Source organism: Electrophorus electricus, chromosome 14, assembly GCF_041902795.1.
Source record: "Electrophorus electricus isolate QZ-2024a chromosome 14, ASM4190279v1, whole genome shotgun sequence".
In the NCBI taxonomy this organism is placed as follows: Eukaryota; Metazoa; Chordata; class Actinopteri; order Gymnotiformes; family Gymnotidae; genus Electrophorus; species Electrophorus electricus.
Window position 1 is genome coordinate 20860554 of NC_137510.1, and position 17399 is coordinate 20877952.

At 44.4% G+C, this 17399-nt stretch overlaps 1 protein-coding gene across 17 annotated transcripts in view; it reads right to left on the reverse strand.

Moving 5' to 3' along the window:
* The window catches only part of ptk2ab (protein tyrosine kinase 2ab), a 56908-nt gene extending 39928 nt beyond the window's left edge, over positions 1 to 16980 (reverse strand). For 3 of the 17 annotated variants that reach the window (XM_081695970.1, XM_081695971.1, XM_081695969.1), the window contains exons 1-3: positions 16698 to 16963; positions 15044 to 15171; positions 6854 to 6880 (exon numbers count right to left, since the gene is read on the reverse strand). In XM_081695970.1, coding sequence (XP_081552096.1) covers positions 6854 to 6880; positions 15044 to 15171; positions 16698 to 16711 — 169 coding nt within the window. In that variant the 5' untranslated portion in view covers positions 16712 to 16963. Of the gene's footprint in view, positions 1 to 3223; positions 3872 to 6853; positions 6881 to 7366; positions 7488 to 14905; positions 15022 to 15043; positions 15172 to 16697 lie in introns of those variants that run through there. The other 14 variants (XM_081695973.1, XM_035530443.2, XM_081695979.1 and 11 more) reach the window with 11 other exon arrangements.
* Between the last annotated feature and the right edge of the window lie 419 nt (positions 16981 to 17399).

Genomic DNA, 17399 nt, shown 5'->3' on the forward strand with positions numbered 1-17399 from the left:
AAAATCACTATGCAAAACTATTCAGGCAGAGAGGCAGAGTGGCAGAGTGAACCTAGTTGGTTCAGACCACAACCAGCCTCATTCAAAATAACCAGTAGGCAGTTTATCTTTAGAAAAATAGGGGCTTCCCACTGTTGCCAGATTTGGGGCGGATTCTGTTTGAAATTGGCAGGGAAAAAGACGCTTTGGCGGGCGCACCAAATTTGGGCTGGTTTGTAATTATTTTGGCGGAATTTTCTCTCTCTCACACTCACACACACACACACACACACACACACACACACACAGTATAATGCTTTATGAAGCAGCTGTAAATTAAATAGGCCTGCCTTCTCCCCACATCCTATCAGTTGTCAAAAGTTTGACTGACATGTTACTCACTCCTGCCTAGCAGACGCTACAAGGCACCAGTTATCCATCATGCAGGCCAGCGCTTTTGGCTCTCGTTTGACCCTAGCAAAGCCAGTGGGGTAAATACAAATGAAATTAAAGAAAAACAATGGCGATGTGACCCTGAACTAAGGCCTCGGAGAGCACCTGCTACGGGGGACAATTTAAGGCAAGACAGAGCCGTGTGTCCTATACATGCATTTGAAAAGTCGTACTTTGAAAACATGCCGTTTATAAGTAGGCCGTTTGACTGGTTTGTTTGACAGTATACTGAGTGGCCGTTTTTGATGCATTTTAGACACTTGACACGTTTTGGCTGCTGTTTGCTTAAATCAATCCTTTTTACTAGATAATATCTTGTAAAGCTACCAGGCAAGCTAGCCATCCCATACAAAGATGGATGTTTACTCGCTTGTTTGTTGCTAACTAGCGATAGCAACTTAACAGCTCGCAGTGTTCTTGTGGTACTTCTGCTCGAGTACGGGACTAAAATAGCCACCATTTATTTTAAAGTTGGTTTTTTTTTTTTTGGTTTTTTTTTACAGATACTAATGTTTCCAATAGTCTGTCCTAATAGATGTTTGAAGAAAAGGGCACGACGGTTTATACGTTTGCTATTGAAGTCATTTCTTGCGGTCCGCAGTGGACCCACTGCTCGTTAACCCAGCACGTCCACCTCCGCCTGTTGACTGTTCACCAATTGCCTTCAGAAACATTTCCAGCACATGATTTCGCACATGAGCACCGCCCGCCCCATCCTTTCACTTTGCTTTCACAGCAAAAGGCTGAAAATGGTGTTTCCCATCGAAGCGAGAGCAGCTGAAAGCGTCTGATGCGGATAGTGCTGAGTGTAGGTCCGGGGTAATGGCAGCACCACAGACAGGATCCTGCCTCCTTTCACCAAAAGAAATCTATAGCCCTCCACCTGAAAGGGGGCATTACGACAAGGGCTCTTGAGCGGTGGAACTAACCAACCTCTTCCTCTCCTGGGCACTGTCAATCACAAGAGAGCCCCCTGCCCGTCACTGTCAATCACCAGAGAGTGAGAGAGAGAGTGAGTGAGAGAGTGAGAGAGAGAGAGAGAGTCAGTCAGTCAGTCAGTCAGTCTGTCTGTCTGTCTCTCTCTCTCTCTCTCTCGACACTATTGCCAGAGGACAGGTAAACACAGCATCTCAGGTTTCTTTAGCATGCTCCCCCATAGTGTGACGCAATCTTTTCACTGCCTTGCCACATTCCTTCAGTGGTAAAAGAACAATTCCTTATTGTTTAATGTCTTAGCAATCCTTTCCTTGTGCTCTACAGAATCACACATGCACATTTGCAGTGTGGCTAATCCTCACCTGCTCTGTTCAGTGAAGACTGTGCTCAGTCTAGTGTAGAAAAGTGAGTGGCGTTGGGTTAACGGTGAGGGTGAGGTGGGGATTTGCTGGGTTGTTTATATTTTAGCGTAGTATTTCACAGTCTCAAGTGACTCTGCAGCAGCAACAACTGACTTCATCAAACGGCATGACTAGCAAAGAAAACCACGTGTGTGTCCTTTTAAATAAAGGACATCATCAAGTTGGTACTGCTAATGAGAGAACTACTACCACACACACACACACACACACACACACACACACAGTGATAGAAAAATAAAACCCAATGTTGTGAATACTGATACCTTAAATATAATTGTACTGAAATCAGTATTTTTGCTATCATTTGCAATCATATCACTAAAAAGGTATCAATTTCAAATATTTGAATGCCCCAATATAATGAATCACATAACAGCTGAGGCCATTTTAAATCTACAATCAAAGCCATTACATCTGCTTCCAAAGAGACTTGTAAATAATCTCTAATTAGTTTTTATAAACAACACTGCTACCACAGGTGAGCAAACTAAAAACAAAGTCAATAATAACAATAGATCATCCCTATAGTTTAAACTGCATTATCATTTATATATTCAGATTAGATTTAAGATACCATCACTTAATATAAAATGTAATTAGTCTCCTCCATTATATTTCTCAGTTTAGTCCAATTAATCAGTGCTATGATTAATTGATTGATTTACTTAGCAACCTAGCCCCCAACGAAAAAATAAAATGGACAAGCCCCCCCCACACACACACACGTCAATCAGTGAAACGAAAATCCTTTTTTTTCCCTCGAATCTCTCCCTCTCTCCTCATACTGAGACATACCTACACACACAAGTAAAGTAATGAGGCAGTGCTCCGCTCTGTTCCTCAGTGCTACGCTCGTTAAACACAGCGTAATGAGGGTGAGCAGGTGCTCTGAGCAACGCACGCCTCTCTGGTGCTACAGCGGACTGTCCTGCACTCCGTACACGTTTATTCTTAGACGTCATTTATCCACTTAGTACACTGTGCTTGAGTACCGTGCCCTATATAGCGCGCTGTTAGCAAGGAGAGGCTGCTAAAGGTGCGTGAGCAAGACTCGTAGTGAAGAATCATACACATGTTCCGTCTGCGCTGGCTACAAGCGACACAACAAACATTATAATTATCGGGAAAATTTCCCCCAAAAGCTTCAACCGTGTCTGGACAGACTTTGAAAAGCAACAATGAACAAGAGTAGATCAGTAAGCAAAGCCTAGCTCAGACATTCCAGAAAACCTTCCGAATGGCTGTAACGCTGAAATTGGACATTGCAGCCATCCGATGATAAAGTATACTGAACACATCCCTCTCCCGTAAGCCTAAACTGGAGGTGTGTCTCAACACAGTCTGTCCTACAGGGAAAGCTGGCGTACTTCACCCAAGCTGCAAACCCGTGAGCCAGAGCGCTAGCCTCAGAGTGCTGGATGTAGGTGACATACTTGGCAGAGGGGTTGGGTAGGAGTAGACGCAGGCTCCCCGCACCCAGCACAGGGGGAAGGGGCTGCAGCCACTGCTCTCCATGCGCCGGCCCGTGCCCGCCGCCTGTCTCTCCCAGGCCCAGCGGCTCGGTGCCTCGCCCTCGCACGCATGAGGAGCGGGCGGCTGCCCTGGTCCGCCGCGACCCCCTATGACCGCTCCGCTGCTGGGAGGGGAGGGGGGAGCAGGGGGCCCCCTCGGGGTACCCGGACCGGAGGGAGGTGGAGGGTGGGCGCCGGATCCGTCTGAGTGGTCAACACCCTGGTCTGGACGACGACGGCGCGGGACAGCCAGTGAAGGGAGGAGCGGCCCCCGGTGCGCACCAGCAGGATCCGGCCCGAGGAGGCCGAGGCAAATCCACAAGAGGTCCTGCCGAGGCGGGCGAGAGTGCGGTGGGGATATCTGAGCGCTGTCGGGCGAGAGAGCGGTGGAGGTGTCCCCGAGCTGTCGGGAGTCTGGGAAAACAAATCCAGGAAGGTACGCTGCAGCCTGGAAGGTAATGCTGCAGTCCCCGCCGAGACGACGATTGCTAGCTCCGAGACGACACTTCCTCCCGGAGGGAGCGAGACGGCGTGTGAGACGGTGCGTGCGGGATTGTCACAAGCAGGAAGCGCGTGGCTGGACACTGTGTGAGGATGTGTGCTCCACTTAGAGAGAGAGAGAGAGGGAGGAAGACAAGGGACAGAGCATGTGCAAGAGAGGGAGGGGCAGAGAAACACAGAAAATGGAGAGAGGGAGCGAGACAGAGAAAAGAGAGACAGACAGAGAGAGAGCAAAACAAATCAGGGCAGCTGGAAAAGGAGGCGGAGCTACCTTATCAGTATGCTAATTCTACTCTGCATGTCTTCCTGCTATTCGCTCCCAATAGTGGTATTTACAAAACATACAGCCAAGCCCAGGGGGCTGCAGAACAGGTTTACCAGGGTGCCAGCACCCTCCCCTCCCCAGCCAGCATCCTCCCCTCCTCAGCCAGCATCCTCCCCTCCTCAGCCAGTACCCTCTCCTCCTCAGCCAGCACCCTCCCCTCCTCAGCCAGCACCCTCCCCTCCTCAGCCAGCACGCTCCCCTCCTCAGCCAGCACGCTCCCCTCCTCAGCCAGTACGCTCCCCTCCTCAGCCAGTACGCTCCCCTCCTCAGCCAGCACCCTCCCCTCCTCAGCCAGCACCCTCCCCTCCTCAGCCAGTACCCTCCCCTCCTTAGCCAGCACCCTCCCCTCCTTAGCCAGCATCCTCCCCTCCTCAGCCAGCATCCTCCCCTCCTCAGCCAGTACCCTCCCCTCCTCAGCCAGTACCCTCCCCTCCTCCTAAATGATAAACAGAATGACATTTTAAATATAGCTATGCATTAGACAAAACTTTTCAATACTACCAATAATACTACTACTGCCAGTCTCCTTTCAGTCAGTTCTTTGTACTCTTGACATGAGGACCGATAGTAACTTGTCTTGGTCTCTGCACAGGCGTGTCATGTTTCCATTTGCCTCTTTCATAAATTAGTTGTTTTTTAAAAAGGGCAGATGTCTGGATATTTTGTTAATGTATTAACTATAAATGCATTTCAGTTAATTGTCAACTTGCATAATCAATATTAACAATTGCATTTACAGTATAAAATATAGTAAAAGCTTTCAGTTAATATTTAACCTTTTGGCCAAATCCAGGTCACTAATGAAAGTAAAGTTGGACATATACAGGGTCCAGCACTGTTGTTCAGGTAACTGACATTAGAGTTCAATAATGGTGCCAGCAGGAGGTAGATCTCATCATTCAACTGATTTTAAAATGTAGGACAGCCTGTAAGGCACAGCTACAGAGCATGAAATGTAGGACAGCCTGCAAGGAACAGCTACAGAGTATGAAATGCAGGACAGCCTGCAAGGTACAGCTACAGAGTATGAAATGCAGGACAGCCTGCAAGGTACAGCTACAGAGTATGAAATGCAGGACAGCCTGCAAGGTACAGCTACAGAGCATGAAATGTAGGACAGCCTGCAAGGTACAACTACAGAGTATGAAATGCAGGACAGCCTGCAAGGTACAGCTACAGAGCATGAAATGTAGGACAGCCTGTAAGGTACAACTACAGAGTATGAAATGTATGGAAGCTTGTAAGGTACAATTTTATTATTAAAGCTTTATTGCCATTGTCATACCACCCAAGGATAGCAGCTAGTCAAAGTTTAGTACGTCAATGAAAGAAAACATCAGTAATTGCCATGACGTCAATTAATGGTTAGCCTATATTTTCCCAAACAATCCATATCCACAGAACCTCACATTCTCTTTGAGATATTTATGGAACATCAGCTGGCTAAAGGAAGGAAGACAAGGAAGACAAACACAATGATGAAAAATCCACTAGAGAATATCATCCAAGGATAATTCAATAGAATCTCCAATTTAGGGAATTTAGGGATACAAAACTAAAGTAATGATTTCAATCTTTATATATATATTCATTTATATGACAAATTAAAATTAAAGGCATTTTAGAAACCAGTTCGTTTAGTTTAACGCAGGAAAAGGTAAGTGGACTACTTCTGCCTGCTTCACCATTCTGTTTCATCTCAGCTTTGTGAGAAGCCAGCACGGTGCAGCAGACCCAGTTAGAGCTCTTGTTCGGCGCTGCTCATGGCTTTCGCAGTAATCACAGCGCCTCGACATGAATTATTGAGCACGTAGAGGATTTGTAGCTCTAGGAGAGTAAGAAAGCCAAAACGAGCAGAAAAACTAAGGGCAATATTTTGCCATTTCCAAGCATTTGCGCCCTTTCTATCTGTCACTCCAAAGAGGGGGAATGAAAGAGCTGACAAATTGATCTAAAGTGATACCATGAGTGCTCTTCACATGATGATACAGATGCATATGACAAAGAGCACAGGCCCAGTTAAGTGCTTCTCTCCAGATTTCTAGGGATTACTTATGGTTATCAATTTAAAAAGTTTCAAATTGATCCATAAGTAATGTAACCAGATTACCGATCCAACGCAATTTATTCCAAGCAGTGGCTCATGTTGGCCATCATCTACATCTGGAATGGACTACAATCACTGGTAACCGGCCTGAAAGGAATTCATCGTAGACGGACAGTTGGACAGATTCCCTGACAGCTGAGAAACGCAGTAATGTGACAGAAATATGTTACATAACAGAGCGAGTCTCGTGGCATGTTCTGCTTTTCGTTCCATTCTTGGTTTAAAGGCTATCCCCTGTTAGAGTGTAGAGTCTAGGCCTGGAAAAGAGATCGGATAGTAGATGTTCTGTCACACTACCCTCCCACAGGAACTCTGCTGGCTCAAATATCAGCCCAGAAGTGCATTATGTGCTAAACAATGGACTGGTTGGAGAAAGAACATGGGTGGTGGTTGGTGGGGGGTTGCGGGGAAGCTCCATCCAAAACGCCAAACTCAACCTCCTCCCTGCCGTGGAGCACTTATGTCCAGCTCGAGGTGTCCGATCGAAGCCGAAAACTAGGAACGTGAGTTATATTACCTGATTGCTATGAGAAGGGACAAAAACTTACACAGCTGTAACAGAGGCGAAATCACCGCTGCTGAAACAGATTTCAAGATGTCGGCTCATAAATTTACTTACCTGAGTAGTAGGAGATCCTCGTAAGATCTGCAATAAAACAGAGAGAAACAGAATACAGTCACACACCAGGCTTTCCATCACCAACAAAGCTAAGCAGCCTCCATTTAAGGTAGTGTGTGAGTGCATGCTGAGAACAGAGAGCACGCGCTGTAAATGTCTGAGAAGACAGCGCCCTCTAGCTGGCTCAGAGCTCACTACGCCTAGAGGCATCCTACTGCAAGCATGTTTAACACCGAACTGAAGTGCTGCGTTTTAACATTACAAGAATGAGTTTTGTTTTAATTTAACAATTTAAAAATACCATCCTGCAATTCTGTTAATACATCCAGTGACTGTAATATGTATTTCAGTATATGTCTTTTAATTCTTGATGCGCCATGGCTAAAGATTGTACTGAATTATTTTGACCAAAATAATTTAAACCTGGAAAACCTGAGTTTGCTCATGATGTCTAACATACACAGTAAGAAAGGTTGGAATTTATTAGAGGGCCCATTTGTATATTCCACTGACCGAATCTGACCAGGCAACAGGCGATTCCTTCCACCTCCGCACCACAACACTGGCCTTTCCTTTCGAGACTCGAAAACCCCACCGCACAGGTTTCACTCACAGACATCCCCGCGCCTAAAACTGCGACTTTCCTGAGCGGAATCGAATGACGCGTCGGGGCACGGCACGCTGCCGAGCGGGCGGAGCCCTCACGAGACAAACACGTGGACCGGCGGACACGGATCAGTGCTGACAGGGAGAAGACAACAGGGCAGTGAACAGCATGGCTGAAGTAGCTGCACAAACACAGGCATTGTGTAGGCGGGGAGCTGGGATTCTCTCTCTCCCTGAATGGAATGCAGTGTATTTGTGCTGTGTGAAGCGTACCGCGGTTCTCACTGTGCAAAGATAAAAACGTCAACAACGTCAAAAATGTCAGCAATGACAACAATGTCCACCAATTTGGTTAGGCCCAATGACGGCTGCGATTCCCAGTACAGTGGTTGGGGGCCACAAGGAGACTGCAGCCAGAGAGCCGTGATGACTGCCATACCATCTGAGGAGCACTGACCCCAGAGGAGCAAAGGCAATCGCAGGCAAACGAACATGAAGCCTGGTCAGTATGTTCCTTTAGAATGGACATAAATATAGAGAGGGAGTGAGTGAGTGAGCCCAGCTGTAACTATGGCCTTATCATTTTGAACGCTATGGATTGGCTGAAGGGCTAAAGATGGCAGAAGGGCAGAGCCTAAGGGCGTCACACACCTGCGCTCACTCACACAGACGGAATGCCATGGAAGCTCATGCCCGAGTCACCCACAGTCGTGACTACATACGTCACTAGTTTTGCAATAATGTCCACGGTAAGCAAAAGACAAAGATCTGAGGCATGTGGGATCAGATAACAGCAGATCATGTGCATAGTTGAGAGTATTCAAATACATGTTCCACCAAAAAGGAAGCATGTAGACTCAAACAAGTTACAGCAGGACTTCAATGGAGCCTGGCTATTTAGTGTCTTTTTAAGGTGGAGGAAATGATAGACTGGCAGTTAGATGTCCAAAATTAGAAATGTGAAAGTAATTGAAAGTATGTGAATTCACACTATTTTAGTATCTCGACAGTGTTATACCAAGTGCAATAAGTGGGTGGACAAAATATGAGAAACACCACAGGAAAAGACATCAGCTGATCATAACTGCCAAAACAACTACACGGATGTTTTTTATATATATATATATATATATATATATATATATATATATATATATATATACACATATATATACATATATATATATATATATATATATATATATACACACACACAAAATGCTGAATGTAGTACAATATATAATTTGTAACAGGCTTTTGCAATATTACAGAAAACTAGAATATGCAAATAAGCGGAATTAAAAAATGATTATTTTTGGCTGCGTGCTGAGTATTCTGACCAATCCAAGACATTCTGTATGACAATTTTGCAAATATTTTGGTGAATCACAAGCCATATGATTCAAAAACAAATAAATTGCAGTAATGCAGTCATTTTGTCCCAATTTATTTGTTTGTGCTTCATTAAATGGCTTGTGATTCATCAAAATCTGTGCTATGTTTTAATGTAGGTTATTGTAAAGTATAATACAATTGTATAAAGTATCAACAAAATATTCCCTTTACATAATAATGGCCCGCTAATCTCTGTTAGTCTTGAGAATCTGAGCTGTGAGTTTTCAAAGAAACAAAGTAACCGACAGAGTTCGAAAGAGTCCGAACAGTCAGCAGACTGCAGCAGCACAGGGCACACAACCTGCAAAAAGAATTAATGTGAAAATCAGGACATCACATTCCCATCACATAGCGAAGGGTAACCATGGTCAGAAGGCAAAGCTCAGACAGGCCACGAGGAACAGAGCACGCTTAAAAATCCTCCGAAAACAGCCACGGGACTCCATCAGCAACAACTTCACAAAGCTTCAATTTACAGCGTGACTGCTGTTTGGAAACCACGTACATCCAAGGCCAGTGCACAAGAATACGCAACCTGGTGCGTGAGTACGAAATATGCACCCCTACACTGTCATAGTTGACAGTCATCCCTCTTTGATGATATGGATGCATTTATGCTTGGGGAGAGTGAAAGGGTCATGCCTGTTGCCCATTTTTAATTATGGCTTTGTACTCATAATGCAATGGGCGGCCATAACGTGTAGGTGGTTAGGTGCAAAAGACTTCCCTTTAGAGATACAGCATGACATGAAACAACAGTCGCTCACAACGTTCCAAATGCCTAAAACAGCCTTTAGTGAAACAGTGAAACCTGAAGTCCTTCTAAAGGCAAAACGTTGTCCTACTCCTCATTAGTTACTTGATTTATATTTCACCCCACACTGCGTACTTTGTTTTTGGTCCAAATGGCAGTAGATCACAGTATTCATAAAACCATGGTTAAACAAAGGCTTCCTCTTGGTGTGCAAATTGAAATATGATATTTACTTAGAAATATTTACATAGAAAAAAACAAATGGGTTGGTCATTCTAAGCAGTGCTGTAATGGTCAGGTGACCTTGGTTAGCACAAGGTGTACACTCTACAACTAACATTGTCGGCCTTGCCATCTGTCTCTCAGCCCTGCTAGCGACGACCCAGGGGAGTCAGGGAAACCAAATCTGGAGAATTCAGCTGGCTGCCTTTGAGGTTTACCCAGTTTCCTCTGGTACTTGCCTAGTGTTAACTTCCACACACTTACTGGTGCCTGGGGAGCTGGATGGGGTGAGCGCAGACCGCAGACAGATCATTCTGATGCGCAACGGGTACAACCTCAACTGCTGCTTTTAAACTGTCTGTTCAGAGTTGTGGAAAACTGCCGCGCCACCGTGAACCACACTGGAGGCGGGTTTTATTGTTGCAGGTAGGCCGTGTTCTAAACAGCAGCAAAAGGACACTGGCCTGCAATGTAGCCAAAATAGCAGTAAGACAAAATGACATTTTTCCTGCGAGCATCATAGTGATAAAAATATATTCAGAATTCATGCACTTATATATTTTAAATGACTAATGCAGTAGATACTACAATAAAGCTCTAAACAAACATTACCAGAAACACTCGCATTTGGAGACACGGACTCGGACTGAAAAAATCTCAACCACAAGCGAAGTTCAGCCTCTTGGGTTTGAATAAAGAGGGGCATTGGATGCAAATCTCAGAGGCAAAACACATTCTAATGCACAATAAATTTGCTTAGCAACTTGAGCACCAAACTCTATTGTCACGGAGGCAGACCTAGCGCCACCCGGTGTATAGTTCATCCTGTTTGACCATGGAGAGGACATAGCACCGCATCGTTCCTTCTCTCCATCTCCATCAGGCAGACTGCAACTGTGAATGCATGGCATCGTATGGCCATGCTCAAATCTACTAAATTGTCTACCACGTGGAAACGAAGCCTTCAGAAACTGCTGTCAGCCCTGCTCTGACAAAGAAACCCAAAGCGCAGAGAAATCGCTTCCTCTTTCCCACTTAGATTTAAGGGAACAGAGGGAAGATAACTCTTTATCTCAAATTTAACACAAATATGGCACAGCATGCATTCGCTTAATGAGGGCATTACCATAACAAATGCAGCTGAAGGAAAAACTTCTCATTGTATTAGGAAAGGTCACTCAGTACTCTGTGCTAGTGTGAAATAAGCTCTGTGTAGCTGGCAGTCAGCATAATAAAAATGCATTTATTAGTCACCTGGTCCGAGTTCCAGCTCGGCCACATGTCGTCTGTGGTCAGCGGTCCCTGAGGCTAAAACTGGGTTTTCTCACTCAAGCCTGACAGCTTGTCTGGGACTGAATTCAACATATTCTTTGCTCAGTCTAGTGCTCCATACAATCAGACAATAAAAACCCATGTAGGAAGTAGTTTGTTCCAAAGAAAAAAAAAACTCAGAATTTGGCTCTCATCATTCAGGACATGAAATCTTATCTCCTACCCTCAAAGGCTGACGGGGAAATGTCATTTCAGTTTTATTCATTAATTAGAGGTGATAAAAGCCACTAGCTCAAACACCAGGCATTCAATTTTTTAACTAAAAACTAAAATATTTTACTATGTTTTTCAAGCAAAGTTCAGCAAAAATGATGTGCGTATGGTGATGCATCTGCTCTGATTGGGCTGAATAAATGACAGTAGTACATAACTTATTTTACAGCAGGGCTGTGATGTTACCTTACTACAACATGATCAGGCTGGCAAGTGAATATCTAGGCACAGGAATCTGATCTGATAAAACTGGACCTTTTGAGGGAAAAAAGGAGAATTCACTTGTAAGTTGAAGGTATTTTGCAATGAACAGCCTCAATCCAATTTCCTAAATCTAGAGTTTATTAACTAATTTGGAGGCTGTGTAATAGTCTTTATTTGAATTAGGTTACACTTGTCAGGACTGATAAAGAAAAGAGGAGAGAAAAGCACACTGAAGGACTACTCTGCATCAACTGCTTACCCAAATGAAAATTTTCACACCATTAAATTTTTTTTTTTTTTTTTTTTTTTTTAAGTAAGCAAGTAGCAAATTGCATTGAAGGTCAGAATTGTTAAGTAGCAGAATGTAAAATGCAAATTTTTGCTCTGGTAACTTGACTGAATATACAACAGCAAACATTTCTGCATACGCGCAAATGCAAGTCAAGCTCTGGCTAGAGACAGCAGGAACACGTAAAACAGGCCTTCAAAGCCTTTACCGGGCCCTTTCAATTTCCGTAATGGCATTGATTGGAACAGAGTTTGCACAAAGGCGTGCGAGGAGCGCACGACCTGCCGACGCATGGCGATCAGAGTAAAGCTCCTGAAGCAGACTAGTCAGCAGAGGAGGTGTGATTTTGCAAGAAAGGTTTCAAATATTTTTTAAAAATCCTATTCCTTCTGTTACATCAATACCTCGCCACAGGAAGTAAGGTGAAAGGGAAGTGAGTTTAATCCTAAAAAATGTGGCCTGGTTTCAATGAGTCAGATCATGGCTCAACACCTGGCAGCAGAGATGATCAGGGAAACCCTGAGTAATGATAACTACTGTCCTCCGTGTGCCTTAGCAGTAAAGCGTGGAATTAAACGCTCTCTTACCAATGGAGAGATCTGTAAACGGGCAGCCTATACGAGGGTGGCCCCTCACCACCCTAAAATCCAGTATGCTCCGGCACTGGCGATGGCTTAGCAGCTATGTTCAGGCATGTCACTCAGATCTGTTCCTCGGAACGAACGCAACACACAGACATCCGAATGATCGATTAATTACACGTTCCCAAGCTTTAAAACAGAAAGCCAAGGGCTCAACTTCAGAAGGATCTGTGGTGTTTAATATTCATTGCAGTGGGGCTGTGGGTTACATGAACTGGGCCAGATACCCAATGCAGCAGTACACATAATTAGATAAATAGATCATTTGCATAATGTTATGTAGTTTCAACTCTTAATAAGTAAAATCCAGGCCATCCCTCTTTAATAAGACACATTTTCATTGTAATTCCAAATGTAATGTAATGTATGCATCAGTGTGGCTACTATGCCTAAAACATGGTAATAATAAGAACTACAGTGCCCGGGAAGCTCATAGGTCATTTGTCTAACTGTGCTGTATCACTACACTCACCTTTTTTTTTTAAAAGGGCATGAAAGAGTGTATCTGGCAATAAGCACATCTCTCCCTTAAGCTCCTGCACATTGGCTAGCTCGGCTCCACTTTTTAACAACGCTGAGGGGCACACTGCAGTGAGAATCCGGCGCATTACCTTCTCAACAGACGCACGCGCTCAGCAAAACCCTTTATTTGTAAAACCTGCCTCGTAGACGCTACAGTCCATCTAAACAGAATCTGAACATGCATGGGCCATCCTCCCGGCCTTCGCCGGGGGTCAGTTTAGGGGCGCAAGACTGCTGACGACCAGCTCTCCACGAGCAGCGCTCAAGTAATGACGCTGACATGCATAAGAACTGCGGCAACACCGCAGCACCCAACACCCGCGTAGCGGCACGGCACCCCGCCGCCATGTTGGAGACGCTTCCCAAGCCAAACAGTACACGGCCCTGCGGTCAGAAACTGAAGGTTAATGTGCATGGCATCAGCTAGGCTACAGTATGGAAATGTACACGTATAAAGTGCGGTATAAAATAGTTGGAGCTCAGACAGTAAGCGCAAGTGCAAAATAGATGTTTCTAATAAAATGTTCTGCACAGCACTGAATCGCTCTTTATACATAAAAAGCACTTTTGTCAAAATTTGCACTATAGACTGCTCCCAAGTAATTTGCAACTTTTTACACTTGCATTGCCTTCAGTAATATTCGCCACTTCCTATCTGACAGAATAGGCTTGTTAAGCACCGATAACGATTTAATTATTGCATTTATTTATTTATTTTTCAGCATCAGCTGTCAGCTGTACCTTGAGCACTGCTGCAACAAAAACTGTAAGTGCAGTGGTTTTTCTTTACAATCCCAATGCATTCTCCAGAGAGGCGCATGATTTGTCAGCTTGGCGATAGCTTATAACTGGCTTTATCACTCTGAACAGATGTTCATTCAAGTATACAGCTGTTCAAAAAAGGCAGCAAAATGTAATGTTCAGGCAACGTGGACTTGTCCTCTTGTGATGTCCTTTTCATGTTTTCGCCCTATGACCGGAAAATCCACAACAGAAGTGATGCTATTTGAATATGGGACTTGTCTCCAACTAAAAACAAAAGCACCTGAAATCGACACACTGCATAGGTCATTAATGGCTATGGGGAATTGTATTTTTGCATAGTGAAAAGGTTTCCTTTAATAAGAAATTTACAAAGTAAGCCCTGTAATAAATATATGATTACTACACTGCAATATTTTTTACAGTCATATAGCCTATTGAATGCTTTGCTGTTTAAAAACACTTCTTTGGTTGGAAAACCCAAGTAAATATCTAAATATCTGAGAATGTATGATTTTGTGATATTTCACAACATTGCTATGATCACAATAGACTGTACATGTAGATGATGATATAAACATTGCCTATTGCCAAGGTCTTTGCAGTTAAAGAAATTAGTCAAAATACCTCTCTAGGGAACGAACACAATCAAACCATCTAAACTTGAACATTAGCATACTGGTGTACCTAAGACAGTTTAAGTTATCATTACTGAACTGTGTTGTGATGTATGCATCTATACCTCTCCCAAAATAAAGAGTAATTTCAGGGGTTGGTTACATACCACCCGTACAAAACCATAGCCTGGAGCAAATCACGGCGTTAAAGTGGGTTTCAAGGATTTCACAGGTTGACATTCAAACTGCAAAGAGGAAACATAACTGGCCTTTTCTTTGTATTACTTAAGCATCTGACTGACACACAACATTTACAGGCAAGTACATTGAAAACAGGAGCCGACTTCATACTTCATCGCCAGGCTGTTTGCTAATCTTGTTTAGTAGAAATTCTACCCCAGCAATGGAAGCCCTACTAAACCAGGTCTGGAGTACTACTACTACTACTAATAAATGCCAGCAATGGATTTTTATTGACAAGATAAGATCACATACCTCCACTGGTACAACTTAGAAAACTCCAAAACTGCATGACGTGTTCCCATGTATCCACCCAAAAGTTATCTTTTCTCCTTAGCGTGTTTTTTGTTGTTTTTTTTGAACCCGCGTCCTGCTCGTGGCATTGGAACATACCTAAATGTTTCTGCCGCACGCACCTATGGAACTCCTTCTCCAAGCTCCTCCCTCTGCATGCACTAGCTAGGACTTGCCGGACCCACAACCTTGCGTAGACAGCAATGAAGTAATTCCACTGCTGTATACTGAGAGTGAACACAAACCGTTACTCACGTCCTGAGAAGAAGAAAAAAACAAAAACAAAACACAACTTCTCATGTGAAATAAATAAATACACAGACCGATAAATAAATAGAAATAAGATGACAATAGCTTTCAGCTCAACCTAAACATTATCAACCATTACATTTGCAACATTCAAGTGAGGTACTAGCTCAGAAAAATGGGAATGTTTACAAGGCAAGCTACAAGAGCATTAGCTAGCTAAGTTCATCTTCATGCAAGTTCAGTAGTCCAGTGGTTTGCCCACTGCACTGCCTATATTTTCAGTGGCCCAGAGGTTTGCCCACTGCACTGCCTATACCTTCAGTGTTCCAGTGGTTTGCCCACTGCACTGCCTATACCTTCAGTGGCCCAGAGGTTTGCCCACTGCACTGCCTATACCTTCAGTGTTCCAGTGGTTTGCCCACTGCACTGCCTATACCTTCAGTGGCCCAGAGGTTTGCCCACTGCACTGCCTATACCTTCAGTGGCCCAGAGGTTTGCCCACTGCATTGCCTATACCTTCAGTGGTCCAGTGGTTTGCCCACTGCACTGCCTATACCTTCAGTGGTCCAGTGGTTTGCCCACTGCACTGCCTATACCTTCAGTGGTCCAGTGGTTTGCCCACTGCACTGCCTATACCTTCAGTGGTCCAGTGGTTTGCCCACTGCACTGCCTATACCTTCAGTGGTCCAGTGGTTTGCCCACTGCACTGCCTATACCTTCAGTGGTCTAGAGGTTTGCCCACTGCACTGCCTATACCTTCAGTGGTCCAGTGGTTTGCCCACTGCACTGCCTATACCTTCAGTGGTCCAGTGGTTTGCCCACTGCACTGCCTATACCTTCAGTGGTCCAGTGGTCCACCCACTGCACTGCCTATACCTTCAGTGGTCCAGTGGTCCACCCACTGCACTGCCTATACCTTCAGTGGTCCACCCACTGCACTGCCTATACCTTCAGTGGTCCAGAGGTTTGCCCACTGCACTGCCTATACCTTAAGTGGTCCAGAGGTTTGCCCACTGCACCTTCTGACAATACACCGAGCTCCACGCGCCGCGTCTGCGACCTTAAAGAATGACGTAGCTGTACCAAACCTCTATAGATACCAACCTTGCTAGATTCTATATCTATATTTTAGGTGGTAAGCTAGCTAGTTATTTGACACAAATGATGGGTCTGAGCATTTTCTGATTGAAACACCCCCTCCCCCCCGGTGAGTGGCTGAGAATTTGCTTTAATCCTGAACCACGACCTCCTCCGTTTAAAACACGATCACCAAAGCCGGAATGCTGCGCGCTGAGCCTGTTGTGCTTTTATCCAGCCAGCAAGCAGGCGGCCGGAGCAGGCAAGGCTCCTTTCTGTGCTGGCTAGCATAGCTTAGCTACTAACCTAGAGGCTTGTGTCTCCAACACTAGCTAGCAGGCTACCAGCACTGCAACTTAATGCTTTCTCAGAGAAGATATATATATACATATATATATATATTCCAGAGATATTACTCCACTCTTACCGCATCGTTTTCATCAGTTATTCCAGAAGCATTAGTCTCTGCAGAAACGCCGTCGCTGCGGAATATTTCGTTAGTGTGTGGATCCCGTTAGCTCTGTGCCTTGGCTCCTTTAAAAGCTCCGCGGGGGTCTGAGTTTCTGGTGTCCACAGCCGGAATACTCCCTCTTCTGTTCCCACCACCAAAACACCACCGCATCCTAGAAGGATGGGTCCAATATGGCTGACGCATGGTAAACCGGCCCAGCACCGCTCAGACCGGCCAGCACCGTGTGACATTACCGGGCAACAGTAGACGGTGCGACCTGCACGGCGATTATCCTTTCACGGGAACGCCTCATTTGTTTACCCACGTATACGAGTAGAATAAAACTAATATATGTGGGTAAAACAAAAGCACTTTAACAAATGATAATATTCGTAAACCCATCATTCCCCGATAATTAAGTTGATCTGCTAATTAATGTTTATTTGTTTAAAAAAAATAATGAAAACGAAAATTATCCATATATATATATATATATATATATACACACACACACACACACACACACACATACATACATACACACACACTTTCGATATACGTGTGTATGGACAAAATGAGCCATACTTTTATATAAAAAAGTATGGGTCATTTTGTCCATACACAGAGAGAGAGAGAGAGAGAGAGAGAGAGAGAGAGAGAGAGATATTAAATGCTAAC